This window comes from Anthonomus grandis, chromosome 5 (assembly GCF_022605725.1).
Source record: "Anthonomus grandis grandis chromosome 5, icAntGran1.3, whole genome shotgun sequence".
Classification (NCBI taxonomy): Eukaryota; Metazoa; Arthropoda; class Insecta; order Coleoptera; family Curculionidae; genus Anthonomus; species Anthonomus grandis.
Window position 1 is genome coordinate 7669819 of NC_065550.1, and position 22390 is coordinate 7692208.

The 22390-nt window shown below is 33.9% G+C and overlaps 1 protein-coding gene across 9 annotated transcripts in view; it reads left to right on the plus strand.

Moving 5' to 3' along the window:
* Positions 1-12907, plus strand: part of LOC126736793 (titin) — a 60085-nt gene extending 47178 nt beyond the window's left edge. For all 9 annotated transcript variants that reach the window (XM_050441335.1, XM_050441334.1, XM_050441337.1 and 6 more), the window contains 5 exons: positions 10417-10596; positions 10655-10799; positions 11372-11540; positions 11597-12560; positions 12645-12907. In XM_050441335.1, the coding sequence (XP_050297292.1) occupies positions 10417-10596; positions 10655-10799; positions 11372-11540; positions 11597-12560; positions 12645-12791 (1605 nt within the window). In that variant the 3' untranslated portion in view covers positions 12792-12907. The remainder of the gene's footprint in view (positions 1-10416; positions 10597-10654; positions 10800-11371; positions 11541-11596; positions 12561-12644) is intronic.
* Positions 12908-22390: the final 9483 nt, after the last annotated feature.

Genomic DNA, 22390 nt, shown 5'->3' on the forward strand with positions numbered 1-22390 from the left:
TCATTTATATTACCTGCTATAAGGACTATTTCATCTACATATCGTATATTGTTGATCCATTTACTTTGATGCCTAACTGTTGTTCTTCGAAAGCTTCTTTGAACATGTTCTCAAAATAAATGTTAAATAGAAGTGGGGACCTTTCCTAATTCATAATTATTGGCGATCAAAAATGCTTTGTTATTGGTTCATGGGAAACAATAACAGAGTTTCAGACATATCTAATTGCTTTTTGACCATCTTGCATATTATTCTTATGATAGTTAAAAATTTTTTTTTAGCAATGCCGTCGAGTAACATTATAATTTGCCATATGCCAAGGGTACATCCCTGTCTTACACATCTAAGGATTTTCTGTGCTTTTATAACTTCAAAGTACTTCTTTTTTAACTTTTTCTTTTTAATTTTGTCGTGACTACACAATATTAAATGCATAAAAGATAGAGAGTTAGAGATATTATGAATTTCAAATGCGACCTTAATGATGATCATTTGGACAACTCTCTGAAAAATAAAAATGGTGGTTAAATGACCATCGTGGCTCATATGATGACATATTTTGTTTTTTGAAGGTGGTAGACAATGGTACAGTGAAAACATCTTGTCGGACTTGCATTGTCTTATTTATTTAATGTAACACGACGTTTCGGTTGGTAAGTATCTCCAACCGTTATCAAGTGTAAACGTCAGTTTACACTGTGTAAACGTCAGTTACACAGACGAAATATTTATATGTAGGATAAAATAATTCGAACCGTATTTTTAAGGTTAATTATATTATCTAGTTTTTAGTTTTAGTTATATCTTGAAGCTAAGGAAAATTTTGGTAATGTTTTTTTTTAAACCTCTTCTCTTAAATCATTATTTTTATAAGACTAACCTTAAGGAGTTAATATTTCTTAGATGCTAGTTCTTAATTATAGATTTTATTATAATTTATTGCATTTAGTATTGGCATTAGGATTTTTTAAGTACTCTAAATATTGTTAGCTATAATTCAATAGTTTAGTTTTAAATAAGATGATTAGAGTAGTCCCAGGCCAGACCTCGCCGTCCTTTTATTTATGATTTATGTAAATAATATATTGAGATAAATAAAAAATATTTATTATTATTATTATAAAAACGTCAGTTACACAGACGTTTACACTTGATAACGGTTGGAGATACTGACCAACCGAAACGTCGTGTTACATTAAATAAATAAGACAATGCAAGTCCGACAAGATGTTTTCATGACATATTTTGTTTGTTGAAATGTTCATCTCTGCAGCGTAAATTAGATTATATGCCTATAATTTCGCATTTAATCTTCTACCGGTGGTTATGGTATAGTTTCTCGTGGTGTGAGGGATGTTGAGGGATCTCGTTGCAATAGAATCCTGCCAACACCAGGATTCTATTGCAACCAGAATTATTTAATTTCTATATCTTCCATTTGCCCCCAAAAAAAATCTCTAATCATATTTCAGGAAAGGAGGATGACTCCGGACCAAAACGCCTACCAAATAGTCACCGCTGGAAAATGTATTGTATGTTTTATTAAACTGTCTTGGATTTATTATATCGGTTTGGCAAATTCTCCGCGCAATTTTTTGTTAAAATCTGCTAAGTAGCGACAAATCACTCTTTTTGGATTTTCGAAAACACTTTCATCAACAATACCAGTATTGTATTCCAAACAGCCTCTACCTAGGGGATTATTGAGTACCGATCGAGTTTTTGCTCGAATTTTTATGAACCAACTTTAAATTATTCTGTTAGAACCTTTGCATTAAAATGATAAATACAATTCCCGAAAGAGACTTTTTTTCAGTTATACCCTACACATCTTGAGATGTGTATGTGTATAGTTGACAAACAGTTTGTCATAAACCAACTTAGCGCATGGGATGACTATATTTTATCTTCATCTATTCCATATCATCTTCTGCGAGAGGGCGTCTTCAAGTAAACGAGGAGCGGTCAAAATATGCATATTTTGCTATTTACTTTAATGCATGGTTACTTTAATGCATGATACTTCATCGATAGATCATCGATACACCCCATTTTGCCCAAGACCTAAGGTTGCACTCCTATAAAATTCAATTCGTGCAAGAGTTAAAACCCTAGGATGCCATTCAGAGGCTAGAGTTCATAAACTGAACAATTAAACGCTTACAAAGATCTTATTCTCGGATAAAAGTCATTTCGCATTTCGTCAACACCGTCGCTATTAAGATCTCCGTGTGAAGACTGATATGGGGAGCGGCATCAGGCGTGAAACTTTTAAGAATGGATGTATGTAATATAAGAGGTCTGAACACGAACATAAACGCCGTGCACCAACATCTGCAAATAAACAAATCTCTCATTTCTATTATAGCAGAGTCGAAAGTGAAGTCGGAAACAACCAGACAGGTATGGAGGCTTATATTCTAAACACATTCAAAAAGCTCTTTAGACAGCAATGTGATTCAGTAAAAGTTGCACCAAGTAAGTCAACAGCAAAAGTGCTGCTTATCGCAAATGGCGCCCTGACCTAAGCCCTGCAAATCGTTTCAACTTTGCTGCCTTGAGAAAACCGTGCAAGCAGACGATCGATACCTGCAAAGAAAAATATAATGAGAAAGTGAAGAACCAACTTCTCAATTGCCCAAATGGAGCAAAACCGTTCTAGTCTGTCAAAAATTCCACCATTAACTAGAGTAGATGGTTCCATTGCAATGACCGCAATGCGAAGCAGGCTTGCTGAGTTAGATGTTCGCACAATGCAAAACATCACCAACTTCGCCTAGAAAGGCTTCTTTGATGCCAGAGATAGTCTTCCGTCATCGAGATCTTGAGAAGGTTCTCAAAGGCCGGAACACTAACAAGGCCACTGATGGAATACTGCCCAAATATCTGGAGTTTACCAACATCATTAGCGATCATTAATATGGTTTTCGAAAACACAGGTCTACTGGGGATCAATTGGCCTATATCACACATGCTTGGTCTAAGGCTATGGAGAAATATGGTGAATTCCATGCATTAGCTCTGGATATTTCATGGCGAAAAGGCATTCAATAGCGTCTGGAATGAAAACCTCTTAAACAAACTGTATTCTTATAGTTTGCCACCAACCCTCGTTGCTTGGCTTGGAAGCTTCCTCGGCCAATGGGTTCTCCATCCATCCACGTTGTCGTCGATGGACACACGTCGCACAGGATTCAAATTAACGCTGCTGTCTCTCAGGGATGCATTTTGCCCCTTACCCTCTTCATGTTATATATATATATATAACAACGACCTTCTCCACAAGACTTCGAATGCAATTTACAGCTTCGCTGATGACATTGTTGTCTTCCTTCCAGTCGCCCAACCAGATAACTTCAGCCGTAACCCAGTGTTATAGGCGTCGCCAGGTACACCATAACACCATTTACATGTACGAGTGGGGTGAGTCCAATCTGATTGAGTTTAACGTATCTAAGACTCACGCTGCTGTATTTACAAAGAAAGTACTCTGTCGCCCCAAGCCTTATTATATCCTGGATTACTTTGCCGCAGTCTCTCTTTAACTCTTCAAAACGAAAAGGTTATGTACACCATAACATTTGTTAATGCTTTTTTTAGAAGGCTCAGATTCGTCCATCTCTTGAGTATTGCTCTCTCTTATAGAGCTCTGCATCCAAACACACTTTGAAACTGCTTGATTCCATCCAGAAGAAAGCCATACCATAGAAGAGTCCAAGTCTTATAGAAGATCCAGAAATAACTGACTGCTTAAACAGTTTGGCGCATAGCAGGAAGGTGGCGGATATATCGGGATACCTTTTTATGGAGAAATGCAAGTCTTTGGAAAATTACAACTTGTAGAACGTTAAGAAAAATATCCACAGACACTTTCGTAGCATTGGCGCTACTCATAATACTCGAGTACCATAGGGTTTGCCCTTTTATGTCAGTGTATTCCGTAAAAAAATGCAACCAATGAAGATGAGAGAACACGTACTCATAGAGTGAATTCAGAGCGTTATGTGAGAATGTTAAATTAATTTTTGTTGCCTGAATTGCAGAATTTTTCTGGCTATATGGAATGGATAGAGCAATGTCACACGCGTCCAATGAATCTTTGCCACGAATTCGTGAAACTTTTCCGGGCAAATTAATCTTGAGATGAGGTGACATAAATTGGCCCTGTCGCAGTTCTGATTTGAGTGGACTTTTTCCTGTTAAATCTATCTTAAATCTAAAGTTTACATTAATAAACTAACTTCCCTGGCGCAGTTAAAACAAAATATTCGCCACGTAATAAGAGCTATCACGGAGCCTGCCTGCCAATCTGTCAACCGAAATTTTAATGTTAGAATGTATCGTAAACGTGAGGGAAAACATTTGGACGACCTAATTTTAAAAACTAATAAACATTATAGGGCTCATTTTATTTTTTGTCGATTTTTCAAATATAAAATTTCTTTTGAAACATCTTGTACTATATTATGATTCTGTTCTTATAAGCATAATCTTCTCTAAAGCATAAGGCCAAAATTGACATATCTTAAACACAAATCCATATTAGATCTGGTCGATAGAATATCGAATAAACCAATCAAAGTTGATAACATGAGGCGCATTTAAAAAAAAAATGGTCTACACAATAACATGCTATTTTAAAATTTAAATAATGCAGTATATTAATTTTAATGTCTTTGTTGTTAACGCATCGTTGGAAAATGTTATATAGGGTCGTACAAATACAGGAAAAAGTCTAATAGTATACACCCTGTCTAATACTAGTATACCCCAGAATAAATGTAGTAGCTTAAACCATATAAATAATTTTTATTGATTTTTATATTTTATACGTATTATTTTTATCAGTTTGGCCCGTATGTTACATTACTGTAGGTCACATGCGAGTTTTTTTGCTGGCATTTTCCTGAGCTTGCCGCTTTGATATACTATATTTTATTTTGCTTGAAGCGCCAACAAAATGCTATTTTTAAAATAATTATGCTTAATTTAGCTGGTTTGGATTTTTTGTGGTTGCTTAGACAATTAAAAATCTGTGACTAGTTTTATCTATAATGAACATTGGATACTAAATAAAATAAAAAGTTTCTTTTATGTATGAGTGTTTAATAATGTCCCAATACTTAATTGATTATTCAAATATATGTCAAATTCATATTAGTTCTGTTGTTGAACCTCCAGTAAAAATTATGAGATTAAGGACATTTATTTATTATACGCCGTAATTTCTTCAGTGAAGTGAGTACTTACTTGACCTGATGACTGGTGGCAATTAATTATTAAAAATTGAATTAAAATTAATTTTATCAAATGCTCATCGCTATTTGTTAACAACATTTCAAACCACTTATAACCAATCATTTTAATTACCTACACTTCTGTTTGTAGATATTTGACATAATCTTCAAATAGGTGTTAATTATTTAAAAGTTTCAACTGTATTGTTATTATTTTTTATTTATCAACAGGTTAAGCCCAATAACTCAAGTAACAAAAATCAAAACTAAACAAAAAAAAAAGGATTAGCTAGATAAAGCTCCCAGAAAAGAGTTTAAAGGTTGAAGGAAATCAAGGCTATATAGCTCATTGCTTAGTTTTAATATTTGAGGAATGAATGAATTTTTGGCACAGTTTGTCCTGAAAAAAGATACATGGAAAGTTGGATGGACTAACCTATAGAGAATATTTAAGTATTTTTTATTTCTTCTACCTGATAAGGTTTTAACAACAAGTATCAAGCAGAGAGTCTTACAATGAAATTAAGGATCTTAATGATCAGACTTGATGATTGGAAAGCCTGAAGTGAATGTACCGACAAAATTTACGCTGAACTGGTTTCAGTCTATGACATACTCCAAGCGGGTTTTGCTGAAGTTACTGTGATTAAAATGTATGGTAATACATTTAATGAATCCTAGCAAATTTAGATACTTATTAATAATGTGATTTACATGTGCAGTGAAGTCTAGGTAAAAATCAAGTTTTAGTCCCAAATCTCTTATCTGCTATTCACACTCTAAAGGAAGATTGTTTATAGTATGATAAATAAAGTTACATTATTATTTTGCCTTAGAAAATTTGATAAATTTGCATTTAGAGATGTTAAGATCCAGGCCATTGGCGTTGCAATTAAACTCGTCAGCAAAAAGGAGAAAATGGCTGTGATCAAAACAGAATTTGATATCATTGATCAAAAATCCCTGTAGTACCCCTGAGGAGACTGCTAATGGGAAGATGTGAATCTGTTAACCATAAATTAAATTCTACCAGTAAGGTAGCTCCTTAAGCAGTCCAAAATAGAATCCGATATGCCAAGACCAAAAAGTTTACTGAGCAAGATCTCATGAGTCATCCTGTCAAATGCTTATAAAAATCAGTGTAAATGGAATGCATCTCCTGAATGCCCTCGAAGGCACTTGCCTGTATGTCAGCATAAATGACCCAGTTCACTTCTGCCAATGATTCAGTTTAAAACCATATTTTTCCTGAATAATTTCAATTATTTAAGTTCAGTTAAGAGGAAGTAATGAACTTGTGACTAAATTTTCAAAAACTTTAGGGATGATGTTTAAAATACATATTGACCGATAATTCTTTTCTGAGGTATCACCAGACTTATGGATAGGAATTACATAACTCATTTTCCAGAAATTTTGGAAAGTGACTGATTTTATATAAGATATAAAGCTCTAGATATAAGGATAAAGCAACAAAATTTAAGTAAAATGGGATGTATATTGTCAGCATCAGTTCCTTTATGAGGGTCAAAACTTCCTAAGTCTCTGTAAACATCTAAGATTGAAATAGAAAAGCTGCTTAAGTTGTGGGGACTTAGATTATTTGCAAAAGGTATATTCATGACTTGACTGGTATACACGCAGCGAAAATAGTAAGCAAAAAGTTGAGCAGATCGCGATCCCATTATAGTCTTTCTGTCTTTGAGAAAAGAAATTAGGTGGAAGCTTTCCAGTACTTGGTATAGAATTAGTGAAAGACTATAATTCCCGAGGATTTTGATACAATGCTGCCTCAGTGTCTCTAATATAGTTCTCGCAACAAAGCTTAGCCCAACTTTCATATCGTGAGCACAAATGGCCTGTCTAGATTCTTTGTAAGCAGCAATTTTCTGAATAATTTGTATATAATTATATAAAGAATATCATAAAAAATATTTCACAATTCCTCGCTCGCTTTGCTGGATAAGAGGTTGTTCCAGATACAAGATGTTCATTATTCGTGATGAAGTCAGCTGCTTTGAAGTCATAATAGTAGCCAGTTTCATGTGGATTATTATTGTTGCAGTTGCGCAATGATATCTCAAACTGCAGTGGAGGATGGTTATTATTTATGGGAGCCAAGTACTCGCCAATATCTAATTTGAAGGCACGTCTTTTCGATTAATGCAGGACAAGGTCAAGGATAACTTTGTTTATATTTGGAATATTATTGAACTGAAACCAGTTGTACAACAAACAAGTTTTAGACATGTGCATGATCTTATATATTTCAGCTGGTGGTACATAGTTTTTGACTATTAGATAAGTAGTAAAGCAAAGATCATTAATGGTCCATGTAGCTTTAGGAAGATTGAAGTCATCTAGAATGCAGGGAAATAGCGAAAAAATCTCGCCTAGATTATGACTTTATTTTTCTGCAGGAAGAAAATGCTTTATGCACACCAATTTGTTCCAGCATGGTTTCTGGGTTCGTGTGGGACTCCCTATTCTTAGGTTTACCCACAAACCGCCGGCTTCTAGCGCCAATTTGGACCCGTTTTTCACATTTCCTCAAAATTGACACCGTTTTTTTCTTTTAGTTTATTACTATTTCCATGAAGTTTTTTATGTCTTTCCAAGTCTCTTTCTTTTGTAACATTATCTCCACTATGTATGTTTCCGGGATTTATCATTCAAATGCCTACATTATTACTGAAACTTTCATATTTCTCTAATGGTGAGATGGGTGGTAGATAAATACATCCTAGAAGCATCTGATGCTTCCTGTTCCTATTTTTGAAAAGACCTGTTTAATGTTGCCCTGATATGGTCAGTCTCGGACATAGCAATGACATTAAAACGGGAGGTTAAGACATTGCATTGTAGAGACTACGAACATTCTAATAATACACATTTCGTTTTGATTTTGCTAGTGATGTTCTGAATGAGCTTTACTAGCGTTCAGTAGTTTTTTTTGCACAATCCAAGGTAGTCCCCTTATATACTTCATCATGAAGTCACTCTCCCCACCATTCTTGCGTTTTTTTAATTCCTCCAGCACCGATATTTCTAGCTCTCTTTGTTTTGAGGTTAAATCAAATGTTAAATAATATTTTTTACCTCTAAGGTTATGGCGGTTTCATATTGCATTCTGGACTTCTATATGGAGAGCTCAAACCTATTTTAACAGGGCAAACATTTCTACTGTGTGCGTGATAACCTAGTTATTGTTGGCGCAGCACTCATAACATTCTGAAGAAAATAGCGAACTAGCATATCATCATTCTCGGACTCAAAAAAGAACAATAAAGAGCAAAAGATTGTTGGTTCTGTTCTGTTGATCATCCAGTTCGGTAAGCAATTCAACATCTCAAGAAAAGTGTGGTATATTTTTACTGGATAGATTAGATTCACCTCCGCCTACATGATGGTAAAAGCAGTACCCACTGATTCGCGAATTAGAAATTATTTACGTGATTGAAAGTGAATTGAAAATATTTTCAATAAGTTTAGCTAAGACTATAAATATTATTTATGCTTGTATATGGTGAGAAAAGTAGCACATACAACGAAGTTCGAATAATCTTTAACAATAAATATCCGAACGGAGAACCAGTCAGTTACTTTACAAACAGTAGAATTGAAGCTTACTGGAGAGAGACTGGAACTGTTAACAATTTTGGCAGACCAGGAAGGACTGATGTTCCTAATGATATCCTGGTTTCATCACAGAAAAATCCAAACCTCTCAACTACTCGACTAGCTTTCGATAACATGCTTCATAAAACGGCTAATGAAAATTACTAAAGAAAGAAAAGTTGTGAACAGATTAATAATACTATATTTTTGGAAGTTACTTTGGCGGGATAGAGTTATCTTGACTTTTTAGTAAACGGCTTGATTCCAGCACAGACATGGCAAACCAAGCGTTATGGTCTCAACAAGATAGGGAGCCTCTCCACTATGCTGCGAATATTAGACGAATCCTAGATAATATAAGATAGATAAGCCCCACCAGCTTGATATCGCAATGTGATTAAAGAACGTAATGTAATTAGAAATATTTCTCGAGGTACAGTTGAAAATGCACAGCAAGCATTTTTTGATTGTCTGGGGTACTGCAGAGCTTTTATTGACGAGCACTTTCAGCATTTGATAAAATAAATTTTAAGTATATGGAATTTAATTTATCAATTTATAGTACAATACGTATAAGACATTATATTATATAAAACATGTCCAGAATTTGCCGGAGATTCCATTTAGGAATTTTTTCCTGTCGTACTTTCTTGCAAACCCTGTATATTTATATTTGCTGTCGAAATTTGACCGATCCAAAAATAAAATCGACATGTCCGAGAATAAAAAAAAAACTTTTATTGAATTTATCCGTTATATAGGCATGTTATTTTTTTTTTCACATTACTACCTCAAAATTATAAGGTAATCAAGTAATCTGTCATCGTTTCTATATTTTTAGCATTCTTTTTTATTTGTTCCATTCTTGGAGGTCGCTTAAATCCTCAGATATCCTATGTGGCTATTTATAATAATTTTCTTTAATCTGATTTTCCTTTTTTTTTTGGTCATAATATATTAACAAAAATTATTAAATTCGATGGAGTTTAGTAGTGTTCCATATTTTTAATGGCTGTTCTGACCATATTTCGCCAGATCTAAAGCTTGCCCTTCTCCAGCCCTCCTGGAATCACAGGCACATTCCAGGAGAAGCTCGCAGCTCATGGTTTGTAGATAGTACGAACTAGGATATAAAAAAGGATTTACAAAAGATAATACCAATAACGCTCTTCACAATATTAGTAAACATTAAACCAAGATAATGCATATAAGCTCCTTGTAGCAAGGCATCAATAGCCTAGGAGCATCTCGACAGTGTAAATGATGTCAAAGTAATCTAATAAAATAGACTTAAATCAAAAAAACTTCTTTTTTACTTATTTATTGCACAAAGCCAAGAAGTACATTTTCACGCCGCAGTACCTTTTATGTTGTAAAAACTCTCCTTTTTGAAGGTTACCATAGTTTTCGAAGGCTAAGTGCTGCACTATATGCCACTCATATATTAGGACACCCTAAGAGTTTAAAACTTTCTCAGATATCATTGTCTAAGAACCATCATATTCAAAATCTTTTAAACTTGCACTACTTACACTTTTTGACGACACAAATTATCAAACAGGAAGAACCGTTAAAACCCAATGGCACTCTACCAAAGGATGAAGATCAAGGCTCGGTGACCGTGATGGCAATAGAAGCCACCGCAAGCGCAGAAAGTGGCAAAAAATGGTCACGTCCAGATTCACCAGTTTTACCACATCCTCAGCCTGTTCCTCCTAAGGAACCCACTCCTCCTCCACAGGTAAACCCATTAGAAAGGGAAATTATTCATCAATAACAATAATTTGTGTTATTTTTAGCAAATATTCCTCGAGGGATCACTGCCACCTCAATCTCAGCTCTTGGTAGCTGATTCAGCCACTGAAGCCGAAAAAAGCCCCGAAGATGACTCGCCCGTAGTTTTAGCTGGTAAAATGACTCTAAGTGTTATAAGTCTGGATTCTGGTAAGTACCGACCCAAATAAATATTGTTGCTTAACTATGTTAACGTTGTTGTTTCGAACGTTATTCTAGAATAAATGTATGTAATATTGTTAATCCAGTCCACAAATTGTTACTATGTAATGCTTTTTAGTTTTAAATGTATGTTATTGTACATAATAGCCGACATATTTTATGAAATAAATGTATATTTCAGATAAAAATATATTCTTTAAAGTTTCTCCCCAAGTTTAAAAGAATTTAAAATGGTATCTTCAATAAATCAAAGGTATGTTAAGTTGGTAGCAATAACGAGTGATTTCTTTCCAGTACTTACTTCTATCATATTCTTCAATACTAGGTGGCATCAAATACTTTAAAACATAAATAGACCTTAGACGTTGTGGCACCATCTACCCTACCAATTTGTACATTCTAAATTCCTTTAAAAACTTACTAATCTCGCTTTTATCATCTTTTTTATCTTTTTTATAATATCATCCAAACAAAACCAATAATTATTTATTCTAGAACCACCCCTTGAATTCGAAACAACAACGCTTATTCACAATGAACATTTTCCTTTTTTTATAAAGAAGATTCTTCGGGATCTGGCAAGAAATCGGATTCACCAGAAGAGGGTCGAAGGACTAGTGGAAGCAACACTTCTGACGAGTTTGTCAAAATTGATGCTGATGAACTAGAAGAGCAGATCAACGATATCATTGTGGAAGCCGAGAGAGTGGCTGTGACTGAAGAAAAGAGGTGATTTTTAATTTTTTTTTGTAATATCAGACAGAACAAATAGATAATATTTTTAGAGGTCAAGCAGAAAAAGAAGAAGAAGAAGAAGAAGAACCAGTTAGAAACGTCGAAGTATCGGATCTGCCCATCACCCCTAGCCTTAATGAAAAAGAGAGCGAAACAAATATTTTAGAAGAAATAAAAAATCAGTTTAATTTGGAAGATGACTTAATGCAAATTTTAAAAGACAGAGAACCTGAGGGAAAAGTTAGCCTTCCTGTTACTGATATTATTAAAGAATTTTTGGCTAGTGAGGAAAATGCTTTAGATATGAGTGCAGAAGAAAAAGAGACGGTCCCAGACTCTGCGATTCCAGAAACTGAAGCGAAACAAACAGCAGATTTTGATGAGGAAGAACTACCGATAGTCGAAGAATTGGCTCAAATTGAGAAACCAAAAATTGAAGAGCAACCGGATGTTAAAGAAGAAAAAGAAAGTGAAAAAATTGAAATACACGATTTGCAACAAGTAGAAAAGAGAATCATAGAAGAACAAACCACAGGCCAAGAATTCGAGATTGAGGAAGCCACAGGAAAACTTGACGAAAATGAATCAATATGTAGTAAACAAATCCCCCAAGAAGAAATACATGATAGTGAACAACCTAAACCAACTACTTCAGATCTCTTACTAGAAGGACCTCAGGTTAAAGAAGATACTGATATTGAAACAATTACCACTACAACTGAAGAAGAACCTGACCATACAAATCTCTTACTACAAGGACTTCAGGTTAAAGAAGACACTGATGTTGAAACAATTACGACCACAACCGAAGAAGACCCTGACGATACAAAAGAACCTTTAGATTTTGAAGAAGAAGTCGAGTATGTGGAAGAAAGCGAAGATACCGATGAAAATGATGAAGATGAAGAGCTGAGTGAAGGAGATAATGAAGATTTAAATGCGGGAGGCATCGATGTGTCAACGGGCGGAGGTGTGATTAGTAATATGGTGGCAGATAATGAGATTTCCGATGAGGTAGGTTTACTTATTTAATTATTTAATAATATAGTTTTTTTTAATATTTTGCTATTTTTTGTTATAGTAATGTATTTTTTATAGGATGAAGTAGAAGACGACGAAGAAGAAATAGAAGAAATCATCGAATACGTCGATAATACAGACGAAGAGGGCGAAGAAATCATTGAAATTAATGCAAACGAGGACGATAGGCATCATCACTTACATCAAAATGGTGATGGGCCTTAAATTTACAAATGTTATGGTATTAGGACATTAATCAGAAAAGACGTTAGTTTAAATATGGGTTGTGATAACTAAACGTCAAATAAATCATTTTAAGGATCACATATATTAGAGTTCAAGTTGCAACTTTGGTTTTTATTCATCCATGTTACAGGCAGTAATTTAACCAGAATATAGTATACAATTAGTGAATAGTGAGCTAGTTGGTTTGGGTTTATTTAACTTTTTTTAGAACTATAGTCCTATAATGTTTTACATGTTTAATAATACTGATAGTTATCATTACTGAAAATAAAATGGATACATTAAAAAAGTGTTTATTTTACCTGTATATTTAATCAATTTTTGTCACGTCAAGTTAAATAGTCACTGATCTTAAAAAAAAAAAAAAAAAAAAAAAAAAAGGCATTTATTTCCAACAGGTTTGGTACCCAATTACAGGAAAGAATAAAAGGAAAAAAAAATTTAAAAAAAAAAAATTTACCAAAATGAGTATAAAAATGAAAAATCAAAATGCTTAACATTCTATGCACTTAAACAGACTATCTATATACATACTAGAAAGACTCTGCATCACCTATTTACTTAATACCTTCTATAATGGACATTAAACTGTCAACAAAAATATCGAACCGTTCATGTAAATTATTATTAATATAATTCTGACATATTATATTAATAGGGGATTTAAAAAATTAAAAATGGAGATAACAAAATAAATGATTAAGTTTAAAAAAATCTACGTGAATTATCTATTAAAGTACCTTAAACTTCTTTCTAATTATCGCACTGGCAAGCATGAAAATAAGATTTGCAATATAACAAAGTAAAGTAGAGAAAGCCTGGGATATTGTCAATAAAGAAAGTCCCAATATTATAACTTAATGAGAAATTTGATGTGCCACAAGATTCCTAAAAGTATATGCTAAAAGTTAACAAATATCTTTCAATTTTCAACCATATATTTAACTCTTGTTGATAGGAATATTTTTACCTCATATAAGGCAGCTTTAGATAAAGTGGATGGAGTGGATGATTCTTTACATTTATAAAGTACACGCCAACTATAAACCATACGTCGGCAAATTCTTTCTAGTCAAGTGTAATAGCACTGAATTTAAATTATTCCACTTTTTAGGAACAAACTAGTTGAAATTATTTTGGACTTATTTTGGACGTTTTTAACCGCTCTCAAGGAATATAATTTTCACCACAGAATACAAATATACAGGGTGGCCCATCGAAAACGTATCGCAAGGCATTGCAGGGTGGGAAAAAACTTTTCGGCAAAATCCAAAAATACGTCAAGTATGTTTGTCAGGGGGACAATTTTTGACATAAAAACCATTTCAAAAAACTCAACCCGGTTTCAAAACACTCAACTCAACGGGTTTTAAACTAATTTTTTTCAAATGGGATGGGGGGTCAAGTGGTACCTCTTTAAAAGGGCCTTGTTATTCCCTATACAACGCTGCTTAGTTTTTAAAAATCGAGTCACTCTTTTAAGAAATATGGGCTCTTGAATATTAAACAATAATGTGTGACGAAAAATGCAAAAAGCGATTTAATGCTACCATGTTAATCAAGTAAATGCTCAAAGTGCTATCCGCCAACATTTATACAGTGATACAAATTATCTTCAAACCGTTGCCGAACGTAATGGAGTATTGAAATCTACGGATTTTATGTGTCCCCACAAGAAAAAATCTAGAGGATTTAAGTCGGGTGACCGAGGGGGCCACTCAATTGCGCCCGTTCGTCCTATCCAGCGTCCTGGAAATCTGTCGTTTAAATAGTTGCGTACATTTAGTGAGAAATGTGAAGGAGCTCCGTCTTGTTGGAAAATCAATTTATGTTCATTGTATGCGCGGTCTTCTTCTATGATATTTGTTAGAGCTGGATCGATGACATTTTGTACCAAATCTCACTACATATCGCCTGTTAAATTTCCAGAGTGGAAAAAAGAGCCCACAATGAAATTTCCAAAAATACCAGCCCATACATTTAACTTCTGGGAGTGTTGTTTGTGTGTCTTTGGTAGAAAATCCTTGGATTGCTGTCAGCCCAATTTTGGCGATTTACTAAACCATTTAGGAAGAAAGAACACTCGTTTAAAAAACACACATTAAATATGAAATTATCATTGTTTAACGTTCGCTCACTCATAACCGCAAAACTGCAAGTGACGTTAAAAGTCATCTTCACTCAATTCTTGCACTAAGCGAATTTTATAAGGATGGAACTTGTATTTCTTCAATATCCTTTGGACACTTATTCAAGACACATCCGTTGCAATGGCCAATTATCTTGTACTTAGCGTACTATCCATTGCAACTTTCCCCAATACTGTAATCTCCATAGCTTAATGAAATCCTGCATTTTCAATATTCCTCTTTTTGTTGTGAACTAAACCTGTTTCGCGAAACTTTCAAACTAATTCCCGAACAATTTTCCCAGAGAGATGTTTCTCAGGATGCCATTGATTAAATAAATCCTCGACCCGATTTCCACACTCATTGTTTAAAAAAAAAAAGCTGAATAATCTCTACTCTTTCTGCAATTGAGTACACCATAATTGACAATCAATTTAAAGATTCAACAATTTTTAAACATTTTAACCACAAAAAAGGTATCTAGCAATCTAGTAAAACTACTTGACCTAATTTAAACGTGAAGAAAGAAACCGGATATTTTTATTCACTAAATGTGCCTAAAGAGCCGCAAAAAGTTCATTTAAAAGACAAAAAATTGTTTCTCGCGTTCTTATCATTTGTTTAATTGAAATGATTAAATTAGTGTTTCGACTTAAAGATATGTTCTATGTTCACTCTGGGTTCAGTCTCACTCTCTCAATAAATTTTAATTATATCGTTACACATTATTGTTCAACTTTCAAGGGCTCACATTTCTTGAACAAGTGACTCGATTTTTAAAAACTAAGCATCGTTGTATAGGGAATGGCAAGACCTTTTAGAGGAGGTATCATTTGACCCTCCGTCCCATTTGAAAAAAATTAGGGGATGTCACCCCCGCTTAGTTTTTATGATTATTTCTTTAGTTTTTTGAAATGGTTTTTACGTCAAAAGTTGACGTATTTTTGGATTTTGCCGAAAAGTTTTTTCTCACCTTGTAATGCCTTACGGTACGTTTTCGATGGGTCATCCTGTATATACACGGTGTTCCAAAACTATCGTGCCAAAATGTAAGGCTGAGTAAATCTCGCCAAAACAAAACATTTTTTACTTATTAAACCCATATGCGCATGCGCCTTATTTCGGTACTAATAGGTATCACAAGAAAAGAGTTTAACGTATGTACATACACAAATAATATCGATACTGAGTGCCCAGCTCTACCGATTTTGACGTTCGAGACCAATCGCCGCGCGTCGGACACTCGCACGCGTAGACTGAGAAGGCGGAATTAGTCCTACTCAGATTTTGTCCTACGGTCGATCGGAACGGTTCGGTTTTTCCTCGAAAATCCTGGGTTTGTATTTCGATATAGAAGCAAGGATAGAAGGTATTTATATTTGACAACGCCGTATTTACGAATTTCGGCAGCTAAATAGCGACCGATGCGATGGATTGTCTGTGGTCGCAACTGTTAATAGCTAGATGGCGCACGCGGACGGCAACTGTATTATTAAGTTATATGGAAATTAGGAGTAATCTGTATAGTGTATATGTTACGGTCAATGATAAAAATTCGCACATTAACGATAATGGCCGGGCAATTACGTAATGATCCAAGTAAAATAGGCAATATATGGGGTAAATCGAAGTTTTATGACCAATATTCTCTATTTTCTTAAAATATTCAAAACCTAACCCAACCTTGGGCCAACCCAAGTCACCAGGACGTTGTGTACCCAATTAATTTTAATAATGCTTAAATTGATGTCCAGTCGTTATCATTTGATTAGACAAAGTTAGCGAGTTAGCATATTGGTCATAAAACTTCGATTTTCCTCATAATTATATTGTCTATTTTATAATAATGTGTATAAGTATAAAAACTGATTAATTTTAAATTTAAATTTTATTAAAAGTTTCATACCTTCTGGCTTCATTAATAAATTCTTGATCAAAAAATCTTTGATTACCAAATCCTTCCATCTTTGCAACACACACACACACAACAATAAGTTCTAGGTTGAACGGCCTTATTCGTTGTAGTTGTTGTATGGTTGGTATCACATTCAATTTCACACAGTATCCCCCTCCCTGAACTGAATACTGAATTTCGGTCACATTGCTAAGATATTTTAGAGTTCTGACAACACTGTTTTTAACCGTTCGGCCGGATTCGTAAACGTAGGACAAATTCCGAGTAGGACCAATTCCGATCCCCCCGTAGACTACTCGTTTATTATGGGAAATTTTTAAATGAGCATCAAATATTATGGATGTACAACAAAATGCGGTAACTATTTTAACTAACATGGCAACTGCCAACAGAAGCAGGCACCAAAAAATACACAAAGCTTACAAAAAATCTAAATGAGCTTCTAATTTTCAAAACCAGTTTACCAAAATACCAACTAAACTTCAAAAACTCTAAATGAGCTTCTAATTTTCAAATTCATTTCAACTAAAATATTATATAATCATCAATTTTTTTTCTTAAAAGTTTTTATTTTGCATTCGGCAACAGCTTTCGTTAATGAATTACAAAAAAATCCGGCAACGTGCGTTTATAATGGAGCGACAGTTAACTGCGTTTGGGATTCCCATATATTGTTATGGTGTACTTATATAATATTTCAGTAGTATAAATAGTATGCACCGTTTTATTCGTTTTAAACATTAAATAATCATGGAACTTGATACTGTTTTACCCGGGAATAGTTCTGATGACAATATTCAAATGGAGAATGAAATAGAAATTCCTTCATATCGTTCGGACAGTGATTTGGAGATTGAAGAATTAGAAACAAAAAAAAAAGCGTGGCGAGAGTAAGCAGTGGCTCTTTGTAAGAAAATTTGCATGTGCTAAAGAAGCGGAGGAAGTTGTTCGTGCAGAAAATACTTGGTCTATTTTAATAACACATATGACTGAAGAAGGGAAGAAAAGGTTTTATCGCTGTAACAAAATAAAACGTCGTGGCCCTCAGTGTGCGGCATAAATTTATTTACTGTTTGAAGCTACATCAAATGCTGTTTTGCTCTATCGTGTAGAGGCTGCCCATAACCACGAGTCGATTGGAATTCGTTCTGATTACAGAATAAGTCAGGAAGTTAAGACAGAAATAAACAAACTATTTGATTTACATTTGAAGCCTAAAGCTATTTTAAAAAGTTTTAGTAAGATGGAGGGAGTAAAATTACCATCAATGAAACAATTGAACAATTATCTATCAAGTCGTAGACGTGTTAAATACGGTTCCTCAACTATAATTCTAGGAGAACTGGAGCGATGGATATTAAATCATACAGCAGTTCCTAAGGACATACACCAAGTGTTTGTACTTTCTTATTATATATTCGAGAATGAACCAATGTCCTTTCGCTTTGCATTGTCTACAAAACATTTACTGGAGTTAGCAGAACGTCATGCAAATATTATCCATGCTGATACGACATACAAGTTGATTTGGCAAGGGTTCCCGATATTAGTTGTAGGAACTACAGATAAACATAGAAAATTTCATCCGATATGTCTAGGAGTTTCGACAAACGAGCGTCAGGAAGATTTTACCATGTTATTTAATAGTTTAAAAGAACAGGTTTTGTTTGTATACGGACATTCTCTACAACCGTCGGTATTAGTTTGTGATGCCGCAAAGAGCATCCAAAATGCTTTTACAAAAGTCTTTGGTCCTGAACCCATTGTGAGAATGTGTTGGGCGCATGCAAAAACAAAAATGCAAACCAGGGTTGAACAAACTTGCTCAGACAAAAACGCCCGAAAGAATATATTACAAGACATTGATGCTTTACAGTCCGTTACTTCTCCTGAACATTTTACTGGCGCATCACAGCTTTTTATGAGGAAATGGAAAACCCAAACTAATTTTATTAAATACTTCAAAGAAGAGTGGTTAACTCAAAATCGCAATTGGTACCTAGGTGCTGCCCCAGGATCACCAGCCACAAACAACGCACTGGAATCGTTTAATAGAACCATAAAAGATAGCAATACATTACGCGAAAGATTTCCTTTGTCTCGTTTTCTGGTTATTGCATCGGAGATGGTTAACGAATGGTCCTGCAAAACTACAGAGGAGTCCTTTTCAATTACTCCGCTTATTAAACTTCCTGATTAGACAAAAGCATATTAATGGGCAAAATTAGACAAAAAAATAAAGGTATTAGATGCTGACACGAAGAACAATGTCTATATAGTACCAGGAGGTCAAGTATTGGATGTTCAGGCTGAAAAACCTTGGGAAACTTTTGATAAATTCATAGATTTTTTTTTTCCACTTGGAGAGTAACAATTCCCAAAGAAAAAGATGATTGGATGAATGGTAGCTGCAACTGTCCACAGTTTTTTAAGATGTATATGTGCAAACATCTTCTGGGCCTAGCAATTAGATTAAAATATACAGTTCCGCCTGTAGAGGCAAAAAATATCCATATTGGACAAAAAAGAAAGAAAAAAGAAAGCTGGTGATTCAGTGATGTTTTTAATTTATTGAAGTCTTATTAATAAATTGTTTAATGTTCACTCTTTTTTGTTTTGTGGTTCAAATACTGTTTTAAAAATTGCATTTTTTGTTCTTTTTGTTTTATAAATAGAAGACAATAAAGTATATTTGTGATGCCTAAGATTAAAATATACAGTTCCGCCTGTAGAGGCAAAAAATATCCATATTGGACAAAAAAGAAAGAAAAAAGAAAGCTGGTGATTCAGTGATGTTTTTAATTTATTGAAGTCTTATTAATAAATTGTTTAATGTTCACTCTTTTTTGTTTTGTGGTTCAAATACTGTTTTAAAAATTGCATTTTTTGTTCTTTTTGTTTTATAAATAGAAGACAATAAAGTATATTTGTGATGCCTATTTTTGTTTTATTTTATGCTCACTAGCTTTTGTCATATTATAAAGTATGAAGTTCAAACAGTTTTTAGAAGCTTTATTATTTAAATAGCTATCCAGATTAGTATAAAACAGTTGACTATATTAACTTTATTAGATGCTAAAGATTAGATGCTCAATAAGTATTTTTGTTGCTCCACCCAGTTTTTAAACGTGCTAATAAGTATAAAAACTGATGTTCGATTAAATACTACCCGTTTATTAGTGCGTCGTGGCCAGTGTTGTCAGGTATGGCGCATTTAAATTTGAAATGGCGTTAAAAATATTGGGACATGCGCCGGGCGCCAAAAGGTGGCGCTTTTAATTTGAACTGGTACTTATTAAACTTAGTAAAATATTTTGTTTTTGTACCTATATTTTTTAATTAACTATTTGTATTTAAACACGGTTGTTTTTGTATATGATCAATAACTGATGGGATTTTTCAAAATAGCGAATGTCTAGGTCTTCAAGTTCTACAATAAAACTATGGGTAAAAAAAGACCCATGTGTTTAAAACTTCCATTACATTAGAAGGGCATAAGTCAAGGAATCGCGACCTTAATAAATATACCTGGACTGCTAATTCAATGAAAAGTAAATGACCACTGCTAGGTGGCAGCTATTTTGCGTGATTGTGTCCCTTCGATGTTGGTCACTCTGACAAATTTCAGTTGTGCCAATTGTAGGCAAACAAAACAATTAAAGTTTTTGGGAGGTTATGTTTACAAAAACAAAATAGGAAGTAACATCTAGTTAAGAATTTAAGATTCCGCGTCATCCTTCATCCAGTCAACAAGTGGTAGTTCTTTGCCCTTTCCAATTCCTCGTATCCCTTTCCTACCCCCTGCCGTTGGTGGCAAAATCTATTAATCGTAGGAGAGGCCACAACGTGCAAAAGTTATAAATTTTCCATTGTGAAGAAAGTAATCCTTACCTAAAATTAGACAGTTTCAATTAATTTGAGATAGTGCATGCATCTATGTATTTTAGTATTCTCTATTCTCTTAAATATGTGTGTTATTATTCTTATACTTGAATTTTATAAATCCTAATACCATGAAAATGGTGATCTGCATTTAAATTTTTTCTTGTGCATTTAAATTTTTTTTTGTTTACATATTATTTGGTTCGAATTCGATCGCAACGAGAAGGGTGATTTTAAATTTCAATCGTCGGCTAAACTCGTTTTATTCGATTTGATTTAGGTTTGCTGGGATGTATTTATTTTCCCTATATTTGTTATATTCCATCTGTCACGATAGAAACGTCAATTGTCTTGTCTTATGAACAAAAATAACCTTAAATAAAAATAAATAATCTATTAATCATTTTCATTAATTTTTAATTTTTTTTGTATCTATTTTATGTTTGTTTTTATTTATTATTATGTACATTTTAATTTGAGAAATAAGACTTGGTTTATATTTTATTACGCTTATTAAAAATAACATAAATCCTCTGCACAAAATAAATATAAAATATATTTATATAACAAACAAATTTACATTTTTAGACTTTTACTTTCCTTCTATGTACAGTGTTCCCACATTTATAGGTACAACCATCTACAGGGTGTTCATTTGAAAACTTCCCACCACGAATTTATCGAAAACCACTGTTTAAAAAAAACGCCGAAATACGTCAAAAGGTTTGTCAAGTTTCTAACCTAAAACCACTTCACCCCCTTTCACCCTCTACCCCCAGGGTCATCCCCGTAAAAATTTTCGAAGTCTTTTATTTTGACGTTCGATTTCTTTAAATCGGTCGATTCGTTTTCGAGAAAATTAGAAAAATCTTTGTTTATCTTCGGAAACTACCAACATAAACAGCAATTCCGAAGATTAGACGTGGCAAAACTAAATAACAACCTGAATTTTCTTCCGCATTCTTTTCATCAACACAGATATCCTGGGCTGTATTTATTGTTATACCTGCTTAGTTATTTATAGTTGCTAAGGAAAATAAAGAATTTATTTTGCCGTCAGTTACATTTGTGACAGTCTTGGAATAGTGAAAATTTATTTGTTGAATTGAAGATTTTACTTCCAAAATGGTTTACACACTGAAAGAGTGGAAATTATTCTAATTTATGGTGCCCAAAATCAATTTGCTCGGCAAACTGCCATCACGTTTAACGCCAGACATCCGGAGAAGATAACTTCGCATAGGTATGTTTTGGGCCTTTTTACTAAGTTTACTGAAACTGGATCTGTTGCAAATAAAAAACGTGATCATTGGCGAATTTTAGATGAAGTCCTGTATTTTTATCTTAATCGGCGTGCCTTCAGATTAATCGTGTTTAGATACTATATAATAATAGTAATGATAGCAACTACGTTCTGTGTTAATTTTTTTTAAATTTTAATTCAACAAATACATGAAATAATTACGTGATAAATTAATGGCAAATAACTGGATAATTTTGGGTAGACAGTGTCTACCTTGTCTACTCGTACGCTTCGCCACTGGAAAACCCTATACTTGATGAGGCTGAAATATATTTCCAGCAAGACGGCGCTTCTCCTCACTATGTTTTTCCCGTTCGGCTATGGCTAGACGACGAGTTTCCAGATAAAT